This window comes from Polyodon spathula, chromosome 17, assembly GCF_017654505.1.
Source record: "Polyodon spathula isolate WHYD16114869_AA chromosome 17, ASM1765450v1, whole genome shotgun sequence".
Taxonomy (NCBI): domain Eukaryota; kingdom Metazoa; phylum Chordata; class Actinopteri; order Acipenseriformes; family Polyodontidae; genus Polyodon; species Polyodon spathula.
In genome coordinates, this window is record NC_054550.1 from 36,887,184 (window position 1) to 36,908,580 (window position 21,397).

Consider the following 21,397-nt stretch of genomic DNA (forward strand, 5'->3'; position numbering starts at 1 on the left):
ACCATAGAACTGGAGCATGCTAGGCACAGCTAGTGTTTAAAATGGCTCCTATAGAAAGCATCTTAGTAGCTGTGCATTCTATTCGAACAGCTACCTTTAGTGTTTATAATGGATGAGGACTGTAACCTTCTCTGCCAACGATCCTTACTTGAATACAATAAAACAATGTGATGTTACCAATAAAGTGGAATTGGTTGACAACAGACTAAACTGGATTGATAATTCTTTCATAATTTTTATGTTACTGAAACCGATATAAAAAGCAGTGTTTTACCCCATCAGAACCATTTGCCTAATAGAGTGCCGGCAAGTATTGTAGGGCGGTCCAGACACAGCAGAACAGCTGGTACTGATCGTACTGCTGTAGAATCATGAACATGGTGGTACCATTCTGCAGTCTGTCAGCAGCTCAAGCCAGATGTAACAGCCTTTGTTGATTCTTGTTTGTGCTTCACAACTAAAACAGTTGCCGTGCAGGACAACCCGCTGTGTGTGGCAGAAAGTAGGTATGTGACCGTCCGTTTCATACTGAGCCCAACACTGAACCCATGGGCGCTAGCTCTTTCCAACAGGGGGTATTGAAAGTGTTGAATGGACAGCAAGTGTTGCAATATATAATGTGCTGTTATATGCTTCTTTATCACCAGCAGTAATAAGCGTGAAGAATTCCTTTAGATACTGGATTCTTGAGATCCCCAAGAGAACCTACCATCTACAGAGAGTTCAGCTGTGGTGCAGTGCTGTTATTTGCACATCTATGAATGTATACCCACAGCAGAAAAAATATGATGATTTTTTTTTTGTTTTTGTTTTTTTTTAATTGTTCACAAATATTAATGAAGGAATTATACTTTATACTTTAATTTGGCTGGCCTGTGCTACTCCAGAGCGTGCAGCTGACATCTGTAACCCCAGCTGCTGCAGGTAGTGGCAGAAGAGTGCTGTTCACTTTATAGAGTGGCAGGCGGGCTTCTGGATTTAAGGAATGCTTTTGTGTGGCTGCATCTCAAAACTGCCTTTATTGAATGTAAACTGATTGGAAAGCCAATAAGGTCTGGTTTCTGATAAAGCAGAGCGCACTGGAGAGCCATGCAGGAACCCCCCCCCCCATCCCCCTCCCCTGGAATCATATTGTAATATAACATAATGTCAGAGAGCAAATCTCTCTGAAAGGTTATCGCAATACATCCGGCTGGCAGACATTATTGCAATTTTCTCTATCATTAGAATAAATGTGCTCAGCTTATAGGCTTTAAAAGTGTCAGCATGGTCTCCTGCACCTCCTATTCAAATGGAAATGAGACCCATTGTACCGTACGATTTGAAATCTAGGTGAGACGGGCTGGGAAGAGGGAACAATGAGATAATTGCTGGGTGTGGCATAGAGAATTAAATCTATTACTATATTACTGGGCCAAAAAAAAAAAAAAAAGACGCAAGAACAACAGAGACTGACAGATTTGAATACAATGCGAACTGGCTTGCTTTTATTTTCAATGGGAGCTGGCTTGCTCTTATTTTCAATGGGAGCTGCCATGCTCTTATTTTCAATGGGAGATGGCATGCTCTTATTTTCAATGGGAGCTGCCATGCTCTTATTTTCAATGGGAGATGGCATGCTCTTATTTTCAATGGGAGCTGCCATGCTCTTATTTTCAATGGGAGATGGCATGCTCTTATTTTCAATGGGAGCTGCCATGCTCTTATTTTCAATGGGAGCTGGCATGCTCTTATTTTCAATGGGAGCTGGCTTGCTCTTATTTTCAATGGGAGCTGGCTTGCTCTTATTTTCAATGGGAGCTGGCTTGCTCTTATTTTCAATGGGAGCTGGCTTGCTCTTATTTTCAATGGGAGCTGGCTTGCTCTTATTTTCAATGGGAGCTGGCTTGCTCTTATTTTCAATGGGAGCTGGCATGCTCTTATTTTCAATGGGAGCTGGCTTGCTCTTATTTTCAGTGGGAGCTGGCTTGCTCTTATTTTCAGTGGGAGCTGGCTTGCTCTTATTTTCAGTGGGAGCTGGCTTGCTCTTATTTTCAGTGGGAGCTGGCTTGCTTTTATTTTCAGTGGGAGCTGGCTTGCTCTTATTTTCAGTGGGAGCTGGCTTGCTCTTATTTTCAGTGGGAGCTGGCTTGCTCTTATTTTCAGTGGGAGCTGGCTTGCTCTTATTTTCAGTGGGAGCTGGCTTGCTCTTATTTTCAGTGGGAGCTGGCTTGCTCTTATTTTCAATGGGAGCTGGCTTGCTCTTATTTTCAATGGGAGCTGGTATGCTCTTATTTTCAGTGGGAGCTGGCTTGCTTTTATTTTCAGTGGGAGCTGGCATGCTCTTATTTTCAGTGGGAGCTGGCATGCTCTTATTTTCAGTGGGAGCTGGCATGCTCTTATTTTCAATGGGAGCTGGCATGCTCTTATTTTCTTTTGACGCATCTCTCCTTTTGTCTTCTGTTAAACATGCCATGCTGTTTCAATTGCTTACTGTTCTGCTTTTAACTGTGCTGACAAGAAAGCAATTACAGCACTTCACAAGCATCATCGCAGTCATATTTGTGGATTGATTTATTTATTTTCATTTTAAACACAGTTCTTCCACAATTACATGTCAGGGCATTAGATTTCCTAGATTTGCAGAGGCTGCTGTTTTGGAAATGCAGTTTTGCTCATGTCGAATGTTTATTTATTTATGTATTTATTTCTTTACTTGATCTGTGTCCTCATGTCCTCATTCATTAAAGCCAAGTTTTCATCCCTCGAAATGTATTATTCTAATGGCCCACTGGTTTCTAAATCATTTAACGAATGCTTCATTTTTTGCAGATGAATGCATTACGCTCTGCGTGCAGCGGATTCCAGGGTGTGTTTTGTTTAGCATTTGCTATGATACTCTAGTCCAGCTGCTGGAGATGTAGGTCATGTTGACGTACTTTATCATGCTTCTGTTGTTTAGATCATTGGTGTGATAGATGAGGCTTACCTTTACGTAGACTGGTATGTAGTGGTTGAAAGTGTTGGTTCTGAATTAAACGTGGTTCACTTTACTTTAAGAGCACGATTTGAAGATGAATTCTTGTACACTTACCGGCATGCACCATCCAGCGATCCTGCAGAGCTGCGCACAGCCTGCTTGTTATAAATGCGCATATTATTAAATGTCAGTCTGCATCAGTTTTCAACAGTGATGCAGCCGTTTGACATCGAACAAAATAAATAAATAAATAAAAATAAATGGTACTGATTTCTGGTAATGATGATTCACGTCCTTAAGGGAAAATGCTGCTCTTGTGAATTTAAGTTAAAAATAAATAATTACAATAAGCTGTGGGTCAGAGCTTTATATTTCAGCCAATTTTCTCCCAACTAGACTCAAAGGAAATGCGGGCAGTGCTTCAAGGGTTGCTTACGCCACCAGGAAGGCTACTAGATACTATTACATATTCAACTAAAGAAGGGTCACACAGAGGACACATGCATACTGTACTGATACCCTAGGGAGTTTTCATCACAAGTTTCAGTCCTCTCATATTAACTTCCGCAGCACAGACATGTCAAGCGCAGAACGAGCACACAGCCTCTATGTATCCTGGATCTCTGTAATAACAGTGTCCCACACAGCCTCTATGTATCCTGGATCTCTGTAATAACAGTGTCCCACACAGCCTCTATGTATCCTGGATCTCTGTAATAACAGTGTCCCACACAGCCTCTATGTATCCTGGATCTCTGTAATAACAGTGTCCCACACAGCCTCTATGTATCCTGGATCTCTGTAATAACAGTGTCCCACACAGCCTCTATGTATCCTGGATCTCTGTAATAACAGTGTCCCACACAGCCTCTATGTATCCTGGATCTCTGTAATAACAGTGTCCCACAGCAGTCTGGTTCATTTTGAAGGTGAGTGCGCTGACTACTCAGCTATTGTTCTACAAGTTTGCACAGTGAAAACCTGCCCTGTGCTCCCCTCGCTCTCAATGGCTTATAGACGGTTAATCTCCCAGAAAGCAGTCCAGGTTGTAATTGAGCAGCTTCACAGCTCCTTCTCTAGCTCCGGTGCAGCTTTGCTCAGAATCTGTATTGATTTGATCTCTGTGTTTGCGTTTGAGCCTGGGGACTGTTTAACGAAAAGTCATCTTTCGCTTGTTACTTCCAATTATACCTAATTGTAACTCAGCCATGGCTGGATTGCAGTTAGCAGAAAGTTAATATAATGCTGTGACTTTGTAAAGAATGGCAGACAGGAGTTACAATCTCATCAGGTAGGTAAATGTACAGTAATGCACAAATCCTACAATCAGAAGGTATTAGTCTTCTAAGTAAGAGTTCATGATATTGATTGGAAAGAGGGATGCTTTCCGTTTAGCGTTGAATCAATGGAGGGCTTTAGGACCACAGGACTTGTCTGGCTAAAGGATAGCACTGCTATGTGGGATCTGCTGCTCATTGGATGCTGCATCGACCAATAAGGTCAGAGACTAAAGGAGGGACCAGGAGATAAGAATGTGCGCGTTCCCTTTTCCAGTTTCTCATTCTCTACTCCCTATTGCCAGCCGTCTGGGTACCATCCTGCTATTGCCATTATAATGAGTCTGTCTGTAGCAGACCTCAAGGAGGCTGAAGGGTTTATAACAGCGCAGAACAAGGCCACCCTTTCATAGGTGGATAACTGTCATGCAGTAGGACAGCAGCCATTACTGATCATCTCTCTTGAGTGTTGCATGTCAACTGACAAACCCATAAAAAAAGCACACCTTTCTCCAATTTTAGGTCTTCGCTTCCAAATCGAGACTATCCCCAAATTGGGTAGCTTCCTGTTTATGGAGTTCGGCTTTGGGGACAGACCCATATAGTATAATGTGTGTTCAGTTCATTCTCCATGCTTTGGGGACAGACCCATATAGTATAATGTGTGTTCAGTTCATTCTCCATGCTTTGGGGACAGACCCATATAGTATATTGTGTGTTCAGTTCATTCTCCATGCTTTGGGGACAGACCCATATAGTATATTGTGTGTTCAGTTCATTCTCCATGCTTTGGGGACAGACTCATATAGTATAATGTGTGTTCAGTTCATTCTCCATGCTTTGGGGACAGACCCATATAGTATAATGTGTGTTCAGTTCATTCTCCATGCTTTGGGGACAGACCCATATAGTATAATGTGTGTTCAGTTCATTCTCCATGCTTTGGGGACAGACCCATATAGTATAATGTGTGTTCAGTTCATTCTCCATGCTTTGGGGACAGACCCATATAGTATATTGTGTGTTCAGTTCATTCTCCATGCTTTGGGGACAGACCCATCTAGTATATTGTGTGTTCAGTTCATTCTCCATGCTTTGGGGACAGACCCATATAGTATATTGTGTGTTCAGTTCATTTCTGAGTAACCATGACCTTCTAGACAATCTACTAAACCTCAAGTGCCCTTGAGAATGAATAAAAACCTGGTATTATCTGATATCGTAGTATACTGTCCCAAGCTGGACCAGAATGGTATTTAATGACCTTTCAACAGGAAGCAGAGCCATTTCCCAAGAGAATAGTCAAAATAGAATGCATAGTGGATGGTGCAGTTTCTGCCTTCGCCTTGCTCTGTTGAGGTGTCTGTACACCGAACAATTTTTGTTTTTCATTTTTACATTGTTACAAGATACATTAACACCTCTCTGTGTTTGTATTTCTGAAGACGTGCCTGTTACACAAGTTAACCCATTAACTGTAGAGGTCAAAGTAGTTCTCCCAAAGTAATGATCTGTTGGTGGAAATGACTCAGCATTTTGTCAGCCTTTTGATTGTGTGTGTGTGTGTGCATTTTTTTTGTAATCATGCTAACCTTAACAAGTGTGTGTGGCCAGTATAGAGCTGGGGAAAGGTTATGTATTGGATAAAGATAATCTATTAAAAGTCGTGAATCGTGTTTTTATTGAGCTGCCTGTTTTGTTGAAACCATGACACCTACAGTCATAGCACCCAAATGAGATCTTTCACTCCTATACTGATTATCACAGTTTAGTTACCTAGTTAGAGAGGTCTTTCTAGCATTATAACCAATTTTGGGTGGATAATTTTACAATTAAGCAATTAACCAAAAGCGTTCCGTAGTCCGAAGCCTGTTTGTATACAGTAGTGTATTTTCCGCTGTGTATTCCAGTAGTTATTTATATATGGGCAGTTCCCTCACATGCCTGGTCAGTTTGTTATGTAAATGGCACCCTTGCCGTGTATTCAGTACCTTGTCAGTTGAACCTCCCTGTAGGAAGCCAGTTCCCAGTCACAGAGAGGGAGACGGCAGATGTGACAGGCTTTGACAGAGGGTTGATACAAGGCTTCAGCTGGCAAGCGCAAGACTGCACGCAGCACTGCTATTCCATGTGGAGCAGGCTTACAAGTGATGCCTCTACATACTGCTCATGCTGTAGAACACACTTTGCTTCAACCTCCCTCAAGGAATTAGAAGCAGTGATCATTGCGGGAGCACCACAAACCCCTCCGAACTCATTTAGACACCTTGCAAACTCCTCCCGTTGAATCAGTGTCGTCGCGGCTGCTCAAGCCTGCCCTGTACAGTATTGACTGTGTTATAGCAGGTGCAATTCACTGAATACAAAGCATGCTCTGCATGCTACTATTACTCTAGCAAAAACACCATAGCGTGTTCCCTATAGAGCGGCTGTAACCCAGCGTATACAGAGAACACACATTAACACACAGGAGCTGAACTCAAATTTGAAAAGGGTTCCTGTTGCGCTCCCAAAATTACCACAGAAAGCCAAATGGTGAGCAGTGATGTAAGAGAAGAACTTAGTTCATGCAGAATAAACAGAGATGTGTGACAGGGACGGCTAAGCTTCCATGTGATACAAGAGAAAATTACAACGTTGCAGACTTTAATGATTGAAGTGGACAGTAATAAGCGAGTGCCTCGCACACACAACCGACTTCCCTGTGGCAGACAAATAACCCACTGTTATTTAAAATACACAAATATAAATATATAAACTCATACCTCACTCAGGTTTTGATTGCATTGATTTCAGTGTTTGTTTTCTTTCTCATTGTTTATTACTGTGGTAGTAAATATGTTAAACATAAAAGACTGTACACTGTACTTCCAAGATTTTGTGTTATGATTTTGTGTTGTGTTTAAGTCTATTTTTCTGCTGTAAATGTGATTTCTGTGTGCATAATAATGAGGTTAGCCACACATGCCCAAATGGAAAACAGCGTAGTGAATATTCAGACATGACTGGTACAGGATTATGATGGTGATCCTTTGCTAGCGAATGGCAGTAAAATCCAGGTGGTATTAACGATGCTGGATCTTATTGGTGGTTATGACATCACAAACGTAATGTAGTGGCAGTTAATGATGTGCTTCATGCCACAATGTAATTCAATATCCCACTCAGTACAAAGCAGTGACGTTTGACTGCTAACACGCAGGGCAGGAGTTTGAAGTGAATAAACCTGACGAGCAGCGAGTGCACTTCACAGTCTTCAGGAGATCAGGGCACTCAATTGATTGTTTTCTTAACATTTGTATCATTGTTTGTTTTTTTTTTGCTGCCACATTCCAGTAAAAGATAAATCAGGAGTGCTGGCCTACTGTCGAATCTTTTAAATCACATTTAAAAACCTGTGTTTGCATCGGCTTATTCTTGAGCTGGACTGATTGGCCAGCGGCTTTTTAATTTGTAGTGAGGAATTGTATTGCATTGCATTGCATTGTATTGCATTGAATTGCATTGAATTGTATTGCATTGTGTTGTAAAAGATGGCAGACTGTGCCAGTGCCGTCTCTCTCAGATTGCACGTACAGTAAGGATTTATTTTAAAAGGTTTTCCTTGTTCCTAGGCTGGTCAGCAGCGCTGGTGGGAGCAGGAGATCCCAGTGAATGGGATGATCCAGAAGGGGGAGCTGATCACCTACAACTTGTCCGAACTGATCAAGCCAGAGGCGTACGAGGTGCGCCTGACCCCCATCACCAAGTTCGGAGAGGGAGACTCCACAATCCGAATGATCAAATACAGCGGTCAGTACCAGGGGCGGCTCTTACACCAAGCTCTTAAAACAGGGGGGGCAGCGCTACAACCAAATGCGGCAGGCATCAAAAAGCATCAAAAGCAATTTAAGTTACAGGAAATTATCTTCAGGACTAGAAAAATCATTACAAAAATAACAGCAAAACAGGTGTTGTTCAGATGTTTAATGTGACACATTATCAGAATTTACAACAACACCAGTTATAAGCGCTTAGGATGGAAACCTTTCCATTCAGAATAAAGTTTATTTTTGTTTTTTACCTTGATGTTCTTAGAAAATAACCCAAAAATCTTTCAATGGTTTTACATCTAGCTAGTCAGTCAGAGTGCTGGAAAGACCAGCGACATGGTGGAATGCTGGGTAACACTTAGTGTCTCGAATTGCTGTGTATTTACAAAGTAGCTGCTTGGTGAATGCATGTGCGCTGACACATCACTGCAATGTTATTGTGCAGAGTTACAATGTACTTAATGTGGAAATCTTTTTGACCAATATGTGTAAGAACGCAATTCTATCAGAAAGAGTTAAGGTTAGGGTTAGGGTTAGAGGAGGCTGTATTCAGAGTTGTAATGCAGGGCTAAGAAATGATAGTTGCTACAAGGGTTAACCCAGAAAGCAAGCATTACTAAATGTGAAAAAAGCACTGGCGGATTCAGTATAGACAGTAAAACCCCTCCTTGGCACACACCCATCTTTTCATTCCTTGATGATCTCCAACTCATCAGTTACCTTATGAAAACTACCTAATGACTGATCATTTTATTGTGTTACTAACAGACAAGGCTAGTGGAACATTATTCAGTTTGTAACCTGGATTATTTCTAACTAGATATAGACATTGTTGCATATTGAAAATTTATTAAAATGATTCATAGGAAACAACAGTACCATGTATGATGTGTAAAGATTTCTGTTATCCCTCTATTTATTCAGGTGGGTTCTTTTACAGCTTCATTATTATAATTAGGCAGAAACAAAGTTTTGGTTATTATAGCAATCATTTAAACAGTATTGACTACATTGTGTACATTTATAAACAGACATCAAATTAAAATAAAGAACAAACAGTAAGCAATTACATGCTGAGATCCCCTTGTAAAATGTCATATATAATTCAGCCAGCTGAGCCAGTGGCATAACTAATCACACTTTCAAATGATCTTATTGTTATTAAAAACGGGCAAGTTATTAAAAAACTTCTACCATGCATATGCATTCTGCAGAACAGTAGTAGTGTTTTCTGGCACACCCTCGAATTTAAGACACAAACCAAATTTCCCAACCTTAATTTCCTCATGTAAGAAAATGATGTATGAAGGCAGTTTGGAGCCATCTGCTGACAAACATACAGCATTACAGTTATGAGCCGCTTCTCATTTCCAGTCTGCTGACAAACACACAGCATTACAGTTATGAGCTGCTTCTCATTCCCAGTCTGCTAACACACATAGCATTACAGTTATGAGCTGCTTCTCATTTCCAGTCTGCTATCACACACACAGCATTACAGTTATGAGCTGCTTCTCATTCCCAGTCTGCTATCACACACACAGCATTACAGTTATGAGCTGCTTCTCATTTCCAGTCTGCTATCACACACAGCATTACAGTTATGAGCTGCTTCTCATTTCCAGTCTGCTATCACACACAGCATTACAGTTATGAGCTGCTTCTCATTCCCAGTCTGCTATCACACACAGCATTACAGTTATGAGCTGCTTCTCATTTCCAGTCTGCTGACAAACACACAGCATTACAGTTATGAGCTGCTTCTCATTTCCAGTCTGCTATCACACACAGCATTACAGTTATGAGCTGCTTCTCATTTCCAGTCTGCTATCACATACAGCATTACAGTTATGAGCTGCTTGTCATTCCCAGGCTGCTGACAAACACACAGCATTACAGTTATGAGCTGCTTCTCATTCCCAGTCTGCTGACAAACACACAGCATTACAGTTATGAGCTGCTTCTCATTTCCAGTCTGCTGACAAACACACAGCATTACAGTTATGAGCTGCTTCTCATTTCTAGTCTGCTGACAAACACACAGCATTACAGTTATGAGCTGCCTCTCATTCCCAGTCTGCTATCACACACACAGCATTACAGTTATGAGCTGCTTCTCATTCCCAGTCTGCTATCACACACAGCATTACAGTTATGAGCTGCTTCTCATTTCCAGTCTGCTATCACACACAGCATTACAGTTATGAGCTGCTTCTCATTCCCAGTCTGCTATCACACACACAGCATTACAGTTATGAGCTGCTTCTCATTCCCAGTCTGCTATCACACACAGCATTACAGTTATGAGCTGCTTCTCTTTTCCAGTCTGTTGTCACACACACAGCATTACAGTTATGACTTTGAATTCCTCAGAAAGCTAATGATGCTTTGTGACAGGAAGGACACTGCAGCGGGTTCAGCTGCGCTGCTGCTGTGGTAAACAGGAAGGCTTGCCCGGAGCTGAGCTGATCGGGAGGTCCTGATTGGCTGGGGGAGGGGGGCGTGCCCAGGGAGCCTAAGCCTGTTTAAGAATGGGGCAGTGCCATTTCGAGGTGACTGCACCATGGCCACAGCTACACAGATGGGTGCTGAGCGAAAGCTTGCTTTGTTTACATCGAGGAGGAGAGTGTCAGCTCCGCAGGATAGCTACTAAGGAACTGTCAGTCATGTTGCTGTTTATGTATTCGGGCAGTCACATCTTTTGTTTTCGAATCACTATACTGTACTCAAATTTAAGACCCGGGCCATTTTTGAGAAGAAGAAATTGGTTTAAAAAGTGCGTCTTAAATTTGAAGGAATCCGGTGTATATATACCCAAACCACTACCCCATTCTATTAGTCCCGTTATTTATCATTCCCGCTAATTAGATTTGACCGGACTGACGGATAGCAGGATTCAGTTAGGGGAATATTAGATTTTATTTTGATTAAATATGTGTAGCTCTACTGGAATCACAGCAATTATGAAACTAAATTAAATGTCTCTCTGTCATGGTATGCTACAGGAGCTGAAATGAGAAATTGTACAGAGCTATCCAACATTTGAGCATGTGTCAACCTTAAGCACAGTCCTCCGCCACGCTGTAATTGCAAGGTTGAATCCATCAGTATGTCAGGCTTCTTTCACTTCAGTGACAAGAAGGGATGACCTCCTGCAAACTAGACTGTAAACAGGATACCTGCTCAATCAGCACCCGGCTCATACTGTTTGGTTTATTCAGTATAACTACAGACAGATCTTTTTTCCTTCCTTTTCTGTTTGGGGGCTGTAACAATTATCTGACCCTTTAAAAGCAGCTGCAGTTTCTGTGTTAATGTATGGTGCTGTAGTCCACCTTGTTTAGCAACAGTGCGAGAACTGAGATGATAGCTACAATGCCTGCTTTTCTAAAGTGTCTTTACACTGACCTTGTAAGTATGCTTTGCAGCACACATTATACACAGCGTCTACAGACAATTTATTGGGAGTAATTGTGGAATAAAATAGCCCAGAGGTATTGTGAGGTGGAACTGGCCTGAGATCACAAGCCTCATTTTTATATTGGCCTCAGTGGTTTGCAGGGTACAGGTGTAGGAGTGATGCGTTGCGCAATGAAGAAACAGACAGTGCTAATCCAATCAGAAAGTGATATAGTGCTGTAATCCAGGTCTGGTGACCAAACAATACATCCCAGGCAATTCACAGCAATGTGTATTGCACTGTAGTAAATACAGGGTTTGCAGTCCCAAATAATAAACACAGTCAAAGCACACACACACAATATACAAACATGGTCACCAGTCCTGGGTGAGTGCTCTAGTGCTTGTGGTGTAAATACAGTTTATCGTGATACAGGTGCAGTGATGTCCAGGTTAGTGCTGGCCTCTGGCCACAGCTCTGGAACATGTTAGCTGTCTACTAATAATAACAAATTAGTGACAAACAAACAAAACACTCACGGTACGATAAACACAATACGTGTCCTTCCAGTTTGTTTCTTAACCATAAACTATGGAAACGATCCTCCAATCCGTGGCTGCCACATCATTTCCCTTCCAGGTCGATGAGTTAGCGCATCAAAGCTCCGCCCCCTTTCTAGATGACCGAATTCTATTATACCCCCGTGTGACAGCCTGGCCGTGAGTGGTGAGGTCAGGCCAGAAGCAGGAACAAAAACACACAAGGTACTGCAGTGGAAATGACGCGCCGTGCGCTGTTTATTTCAAGAACACAAAAATAAATAAAATATTTAAACAAACAGGAAACACTGCTCATGGAGCGAAAATAAAGGTTTTAAACAAAACAAATCTCAAACACAAACAATAGGTCAGGCTGTTCAATTGCCTTCACTGTTCCTATTTATATGCTTTATTTAAAATTTCTCTCTCCTCTCGCTCTCGCTCTCCCGTTCCTCCTTCAAACTCCCACACAGAGCAGGGATAACTGCAGGCTTTTATATTAGTGACCAAGAGAGTAACTAGCTATCAATTATCTCATAAGCCCTTGGTCACATTCTTCACAGGCTTTTTTAATGTGGATGGGGCTTCCCATCCACGCTGCAACACAACTACAAAACAAACATACAGCTACACCGTCAATACATTTTAAACAAATACAAACAAACAATAACACGGCTTTCACCGTCATATAAGTACAATAAATAAATTCATAAACAATGCACAACATAGGGGTGGAGGGGGACCCAGTTCTGAAATTAAACAAACCAATGTACAGGGCTCTTCACCCTGTTACATCCAGGAATGAATTGCCGGTCCAACCAGTCCAGGGTACTCTCTTCCCGTTACTTAGTGCCCTCACAGGTCAGGAGGGAGAACCATTCTATTTCGTCACAGACACAAAACACAAAAGGGCTTTTGATCACGACAGATCCATTTGGGAGCCAAGCATGTGATCCAGAAAAGCAGGATTTAAATTGCACATGCGGCTGCTGAGCTCCTGGCACATTCTCTCTGAATTGCTGTAGTTGTAAACATATAAATAATGAGATCAGAGAATGCATTTTAATTACAGTTTGTGCTAATGCTGTGTGCTTTGCCAGATACCAAACAGCTGCTCGTATTGCAGCTTCAGCAGGGTTTTTTTTTTGGTTTCATGAACAGTGGTGTGGAGTAGAAGCTGCCCTGATTATAATACATGAGTGAATGCCAAATAACTCTTCCTGTTTCTTATTTCCCTTTGTTAATGAATTTATTACTTTCTATATTCCATCGTTTATATCACACCTTGATTCTAACTTGCATTCGTGTTTTGAACATGCAGCTCACGTGGTGTCCTATGTAATTCAATTTAATAAAAATATTAAATATAGAAATATATTTGGTTGTAGATGTAGTGATTCAAAAATGTGATTCCCATAGTAACTAAGTGAAGGGAGCTGCAGAGCAAATGCAATAAATAAATAATCACTTCCATGATGATTATCAAATAATGGTACCCCATTCGGTGTGGTTTTGGTTTTGTGTTTGGGCACACCTTTGCTAAATGCTTATATTTTTCCCCCTTTCTATTGGCCATGTCTAAAAGAATAAAAGGGCCATGCGGTAGTTGACACCTGCCACCTTTTTAATGTAAATCGTGGTTCTGAAAATGTTCCTTTTCAACACAAGCTTTCTGATCTCCAAAAACTTTAATACAATAGATCAGTTTAAGATGACTACATGTACCAAATAATGCAAAGGATTAACAAAGCACCAAAATTAACTTCAAAAAGAAGAGGCAATGTGTTCTCATCCTGTCTGTCATTAAACTCCATTGACCTCTAATGAATAAACATGATTCCATTCCTTTTAAACAGGCAGATCTATTAGTGACAAAAATCTTCCACTTACATTAAGAGACTTAAGTGAAGAGCCATTCGGAAGTCATTAAATGAGTGATTTATTAGATTACGCTGTCAGATTTTTTAGGATGCACTGAATGCCTTTGGCACATGGCCTTACCCTTCTGGAGCACCCCTGTGTCACTCAATTGTGTCCACATGAATTGGCATCCAGCAAAAGAGGCCAGGAATCACCCACAGAACAGGAGTGTTCCATAACGCCAAACATTGGCTGTAAGGATGTTCTGCATTGGTTTTACCTGTGATTGAATTCCAGTTCCCTTTCAAGTAGTTATCAGCCAGTCTGTTGTGAGTGCACTGCCTCATATCACTCTCAGATCACACTTCAAGACAAAGCTGCCTTGTATTCCACCCTTTGTGTCATTATGTAGCTCCAATGTTTCAAGTGTTTGAATGCAGTTTTGTTACCAGTCTCTGTCTCCTTCTAATGGGTGTGATCATTAAAACGCACACACCACTAACTTGCAAAGGTAGTAAAAATAAGGTCTAGTTTATTGTAGTAATAGAATACAAACAGAGCAGCAAGCTCCGGTCTCAGTAGGATGGACACCGGGTAGCACCGGACACTGGGTTGCGTCATCCTGTATACACAAGAGAGTTTCATCCCTCAAGCATAAGACATGGGCAGCATTCACAAACAATGCCCATATAATTGCTACATGTGTAGCGTGCAGAAATATGTTATTATTAAGTAGATAATATGCAGATAAGAAGCAGATAATATACCGTGTGAATGGCAGACAAGCCCTGGCTAAAGCTCCAGCCGAACTAAATACACAAATACCAACCCGTCTGACCCACCACAGTCATTGCTCCTGCCCAGTGAGTGAGTATAGGAAATCCAATGCAGACTCTTCACAAACTAACCTTTTTCCTTTTATTTTACAGCTCCAATGAATCCCCACTTAAGTAAGTATCCATTGCATTCCTACCTACTATAGCATTAAAGACAACACACAACATTTTGTTTCAAAATCATGAATTCTTCCAAATGCAAAAGCATGAGCTTCCATTGCATATGATTAATGGTAAATAAAATTAATGGTAAATGTGCGTTCCTCCTGTTCCTGGAGCTCATATAGTTTTGCAGCCATGGTATGCGCAGGTGATAAATGCTTTGCCTTTTGCCTGGGAATTAATGTCAAATCCCTATTTGGGACATGCTGAGCAGAAAGCAATATATCTATCTTGCCTACAGGCAACAAACAGACAGCAACTCTAGGTTTTCCATGCAATGGTGGTAACTGCAAATTACTACATCTTTCTACTGGAGATAGACGGAGCCTCTGAGATTCAGTTCCATCTGAGCTTGTTAAGGGATCTAATTGACTTACATGGCAGCAGTGCTGAACCCATTTAAACCCTTGAACTTGCTGAGCAACAACAAGAAAGGCTTTTGAAAAAACAGAACTATCAGCAGCCAGCTGGTATATCTTTACAACAAACAGAAAAAAAAAAAAAATAGGTTTTGGATCTTTTGACAAAAAATAAACAACAACTGCTCCAATCTAGAAACCACAGTTGACATTTTAGAACTTTTTTCATGTCAATTTGAGTCAGTGTTCATGCAAATGAAAGACATGTTGCTTTACAGCGGCTGTGAGATGTCCAATGAGATATTGAGAATGTGATCTGCAAGCGTCTTGTTCAGAGCTAGGCGGGGCTGGGGGCAACAGTATGAATATAATAACAATTAACACTATAATAATGAATTATATTCAATTCCCTTTAATACTATTAGTAGAGCCACGAAGAGTTTCCTTAAATACAATCTGAATTCACTGTGGTTATCCTTAGCATTTCTAAGAATCGCTATTTCGTTAACAGGGAACTTCCACTGTGGATTTGAAGAGGACCCCATCTGCATGTTCACGCAGGAAAAGTCGGATAATTTTGATTGGACTCGTCAAAGTGCTTCAACCAGAGACACAAAGTATACGCCTAACACAGGACCCACCACCGACAGAAGTGGGTCCAAACAGGGTGAGTACAGGGAGAGACTTGCCAAGTGTCTGTGCTGTCCCTGAAAGCTGAGGGAACACGAAGCTGGGCTTGGAACTTGGTTTCAGGAGACTAGGTTTCAGGCCACTGCATGGCATCAAATTGGGCTTCATTACGATAATTAAATATAAGCTAATGTTAAACAGGATCCAGCAGCCCTAGTGCCTGACATCAAATGATTCTGCATCTTCTGAACTGCGAACTGTTCTTCAAACGTTCAGACGACTGACCTGCCCGTGCTCTCTGAAGTTGTTTTTTTTTTTTTATTTTGCCAAGCTGTATGGTGGAGTAAAACTCAATCATTCCTCAGGAGTAGGATATCATCTTGCATTATTTAGATACACTGCAGTATAATTTAATACTGACACAAAGGTTTCTGCAGTTTGCTATTTCAACCTTCAAAAAGAAAACATCCCTGAAGGAGCTCTTCTAAATAATTGAAAAATTACATTCTGTTTCAGGGATTATGGCAAAAGCTCTCATCAGAACACAGCCTCACCTAGACATCGTTTAACATGTCCTTGGTACTGCTTTAAAAAAACTAACGTTTCGATGTCTTGCCCAAGTTGTAGAGTCTGCGTTGTCTTCTCGTTATATAAATATAAACTGATGTTTTGTATAATCTACATGTTAATCACACGTCATTTCTTACTTGTTTAATATCCCATCAAGTGCATGGTTTCTATAATCCTCTATGGTTGTTTCCACTTAGGTCATTATTCACCAGGCTTGCAAACTAAAATCTGAACTATTGAAGGAGAGTTGGAATCTCTTTCTATGACAATAGCTCGTCAGATAAAGGGATGGCTATCTCCCTGAATCTCCTTGCTGCAGTTTTATTGTACTTCAGTTGAGTCGAGAGTCATCCTTGCTCTTTCAGTGGACGATGCTGGACCTCAATCATGATGAATTCCACTCCGCTTTTGTTCTGTTCATGAATCTTACTGACAGTTCTCCTCAGGGGTTAGTATTCACTGAAATTGGACCTAAATGACCCTGCAATAGCTCTGATTGACCATGCAAGAAGAAAAAGTTTCACTGTATTTATGAACTGCAGAATGACTGCTTCAGAAAAATGCCACAAACCAGTACTCAGAATAGCGAAAAGCCCCCTTGCTCTCATTCCTTAACTAATTGAACTACACGGAGCAGAGAAGTCAAGCTGCATCAACTCCTGTTGAAAGGAGGTGCAGAGCTATCCATGTGTTCTACAAAGGCTTCCATTGCACACAGTAACACTGGTTGATGCTCGTCATGCAGAGTCCCCACAAGGACTATACCTAGTTGATACTGCTGTCCTGGGGAGTCAGGTTATGAGTGACAAGCTCAAGATCTCATGAGCAAATGAAGCAACTTCTGAATCACTCCAAGTCATTTTAAAGTTTAATGTTTTGCAATGAAGTCGCCTGCTGTACCTCAGAGAGCATATCTGAACACAGCGGACCTGGTTATCAAAAATACATTGTGTATATCCAAAGAGCCCAGGGACCTGAGCTGATGTGGGAAATGAAACCTCACTCTTTTACCATGAGGAGGACTCTGTGAGTTTGAAGCTCCGTTCCAAAGAGGCTGGATGGATGAGTTTGCCCAAAGGCAAAGGATCATTGCGACAGCACATCCTCAGACCCTGGCAGCACAAATCAGCAGGAACCAACCCTTAACAGCCTCGCAAATCAAAGGGCTTTGTGTAGAGCATGTCATGTAGTAGCTGTCTTTGTGTAGAGCATGTAGTGTAGTGGCTGTCTTTGTGTAGAGCATGTGGTGTAGTAGCTGTCTTTGTCTAGAGCATGTGGTGTAGTAGCTGTCTTTGTGTAGAGCATGTAGTGTAGTGGCTGTCTTTGTGTAGAGCATGTGGTGTAGTAGCTGTCTTTGTGTAGAGCATGTAGTGTAGTAGCTGTCTTTGTGTAGAGCATGTAGTGTAGTAGCTGTCTTTGTGTAGAGCATGTAGTGTAGTGGCTGTCTTTGTGTAGAGCATGTAGTGTAGTAGCTGTCTTTGTGTAGAGCATGTAGTGTAGTAGCTGTCTTTGTCTAGAGCATGTGGTGTAGTAGCTGTCTTTGTGTAGAGCATGTAGTGTAGTGGCTGTCTTTGTGTAGAGCATGTGGTATAGTAGCTGTCTTTGTGTAGAGCATGTAGTGTAGTAGCTGTCTTTGTGTAGAGCATGTAGTGTAGTAGCTGTCTTTGTGTAGAGCATGTAGTGTAGTGGCTGTCTTTGTGTAGAGCATGTAGTGTAGTAGCTGTCTTTGTGTAGAGCATGTAGTGTAGTAGCTGTCTTTGTCTAGAGCATGTAGTGTAGTAGCTGCCTTTGTGTAGAGCATGTAGTGTAGTAGCTGTCTTTGGGTGGGTAGATTCAGGGAAAACAATGTCCGATCAGCAGTAGTGTAGTTAGACGGCTTCACTGTCGTTGCTCTTTTCCTGTTCCACATTTGATATCAGGTATTGTTAGTGGTAGTGACATCATAAAGGCAAGGTTGTATGCATGCACAATGTGCAGGTGATGTTGGAATTCATGGCAGGGACACCCTTGTGTGCAGGGCCTGTATCTTGCAATAAACACACAGTATTAAAGATCATACATGATGTCATTTTAAAGGGGTTTGTCAAAGAACCATGTTATCTATGTAGCGGTAGTCCTAGGTTGAGACTATCTTTAGGGGCAATCTGCTTGAACTGTTTAACAGTGTATTTATTTAAGGTTTAGTATTGGTGTCCAGCAGGTTTCCCTTGTTCCTTGTTGCTCCTTGTTTTAAGCCTTCTCAATGCTCATTACCCAGTGTGACAGCAGCTGGTAAAGAAACACTGCATTCGCTTTCCAGATTCATTACTGCACTTTTTAGACATGTCGTTTCTGTATTAAACCAGGGATAAACAAGGGTTGAAAATAAAACCCTTCACTTCTAATGTAATCGCCAGGCCCTTCCCTTTCTTCCATTGGAAATATCTTGGTTTGGTATTTATGTGGTAGTTACTTAGTAAATACATGTGTACTTACACATAATTGCAATATTATTATGCATAGTTGCAACGTACTTAAATTAATACATCTTTTTGCACTAACTAACTCTAACCCTTTTCTGATACAACTGTGTACTTAAGTATATCGTGCGCATTAACTGTGTTGTAATTATGCATAGTAACCTAATATTACATGTATGTGCACATGTATTTGCTTAGTAAATACTATGTAAAGACACAGTAATTAGAGGCACTTAATGTAAAGTGTTACCTTTGGTTCTTTGCTTGTTATTTGTTGCTTCAGTTTGCAATACAGAGGTATTTCAATGACAACACCGCTTATCATGCTGGATCCCTGTTTAACCCTAATACAATCTGGCAATGCGATCTGTCCCCAACAAAAAAGAAGAAAAAGATCTGTACCCAATACTGTATAATTAGTTTTCTAAATCCTATTCAAATTTCAGTATGCGCATAACCTTGGCAGGCACTTGTGTTGGCCTAGGAATGGTGGCTGTTACTCACATGTTTGTGTTAGTGTTTGAAAAAGGAGTGTTGTGACCCAATGAAAAACACTGTGCACCTGGAAGCACCCACTAACTGTAGTGCCTATGATAATAATCCCTTCACTTACACAGCAGCGTTATGGGCGTTCACCTGTATCTTAATGATGACTTTCCAGCTTGAGTAGGGATTAGAATTCACAACCCTTAAACGCACAAGGGCAGAGCGCAGGCTAGCCATCGTGAAGAACCATTACTGGTTCCAACAAAAGGGGTCCTGTTGTGCTGGCAATCATTCTCAAAGTGTTCAAGCCTCCGGGCTTCCTGCAGATAAGAAGGAAAGATATCATTACCGGGAGCTGCTGCAATATATCACTCCCCTACCTTTCCTGGCCGCAGCTTTATTAAACTCACCAGGGGAAAATGATGGGACTTCCATTTATTTATTCAAAAGTCACTGTTGCTGAGCTGGGGTTTCTCTCTCACACACATTGTGCGTTTGAGTATTGTTTAACCAATTTTTGCACACATTGATTACCAATCTGTTAAATATACTGTTAACCCCATGATGTGCACAAGCAATATGTGTATGAAACAAAGCACTCAGAAATGTACTGTATTTATCTATCTTGCTGCTCAGTTACCAGCACTTACAAGCCACAGTTATAGGATGGTGCTAACCCATGCATGAAGTACTGTGGGTGCTGTTCAAGCCCTGAACCTTATTGAAAGTAAATGACTCAGAAGGTAATTATGACTGGAGATCAGCTAGAGCTAAATCTACAGACATGTCAAGGGTGACATACAGGACATTGAACTGAGGGGAAAACCTTATGGGTTTTATCAAAAAAGAAAAGACATTACCCTATACACTCTGTATATAAAATACGAGCAGCAACAATTGCAGCAATTGCAGCCTGGCCCATGCAAAAAAGGTCGACCGTATCAGAAGCTGGTGCCGCATTTCCATCTTACTCTGGGGCCAACTTGAAAGCAATTTTAAATCAGTCCTGGAAGTCAAACCGATTTCGACTGGGACTCTGTCAGCCCCAGTTAGGATTGTGGACAGGTAGAAGCACATCTCTCCAACTCGCACTTACACAGGGAGCTGCCTAATGACTTTCCACTGTGAAGAGTGATAGTTTTAAAACCCTGCAGAAACAGAAATCTCCTGTAGGCAGAATAGAGGGCTGTTAATTATCATTAAATATTGGAGGTAGGTGAATTCACTTATAAATGAAAAAATCTTGAAAAAATAGTTTTTTTTTGCCAGGGATACCTGTCATTAATTCTCGACAGCTTGCTGTGCCACAGTCACAGAAGCTCACCCATCTCATGCCCATTACATTCACATGAACTCCTGTCCTGTTCTGTTGCAGGCTTCTACATGTACATAGAGACTTCCCGGCCCAGACTGGAAGGTGAAAAGGCACGCCTGATGTCCCCTACCTTCAACATCGCCCCCAAAAACCCCTACGGAGCCATTAACTCAGCCTACTGCTTCAGCTTCTACTACCACATGTACGGAAAGCACATAGGTATGTGGAAGGATGAAAGAACTTGAGGTGTGAATATGATGTGCTGGTTTAGTATGGCTGAAGGTAACTGCATGTGTGTTGATTGATAGTCAAATAAAATGGCTAGACAGCTTAATTTCTGAATTTCAGGCGTGATGTTAGAAACGACTACTGTAATGTTGGTCACCTCAATATCTGCATCTAGCAGATCTTTGAATTGGGAAATCAGAAGTGATAGAAATTACAGGTACTGTGTGAAGCAACGTATATATTTCTTAGAATATTTAGTGAGCCAAAACAGTAATAGAGAGAATGATGGAGAAAACTCATTCTAAGATAATAAACAGACATGAAAGGAAACATAAGGAAGGCGTGGAAGGCATATCCCTTCAAGTTGTTCTGTAATTTTTTGGCCAGTGTATTTTCCTCATCCCCTCTGTGCTGTTCATTTATCTGCAGCCTTGTTCATTACTCTGGGGGCTGGCGTATTCGAAGTCTCGCAGGAGGCTGCCCTGTGCATCTGACAGCTCATGGG

At 41.3% G+C, this 21,397-nt stretch overlaps 1 protein-coding gene across 1 annotated transcript in view; it reads left to right on the top strand.

Moving 5' to 3' along the window:
• LOC121330309 (MAM domain-containing glycosylphosphatidylinositol anchor protein 2-like) overlaps positions 1-21,397 on the top strand; it is a 164,443-nt gene that overhangs the window by 134,873 nt on the left and 8,173 nt on the right. The window contains exons 11-14 of the mRNA XM_041276733.1: positions 7,851-8,028; positions 14,777-14,797; positions 15,716-15,871; positions 20,725-20,883. Of these exons, the coding sequence (XP_041132667.1) occupies positions 7,851-8,028; positions 14,777-14,797; positions 15,716-15,871; positions 20,725-20,883 (514 nt within the window). The remainder of the gene's footprint in view (positions 1-7,850; positions 8,029-14,776; positions 14,798-15,715; positions 15,872-20,724; positions 20,884-21,397) is intronic.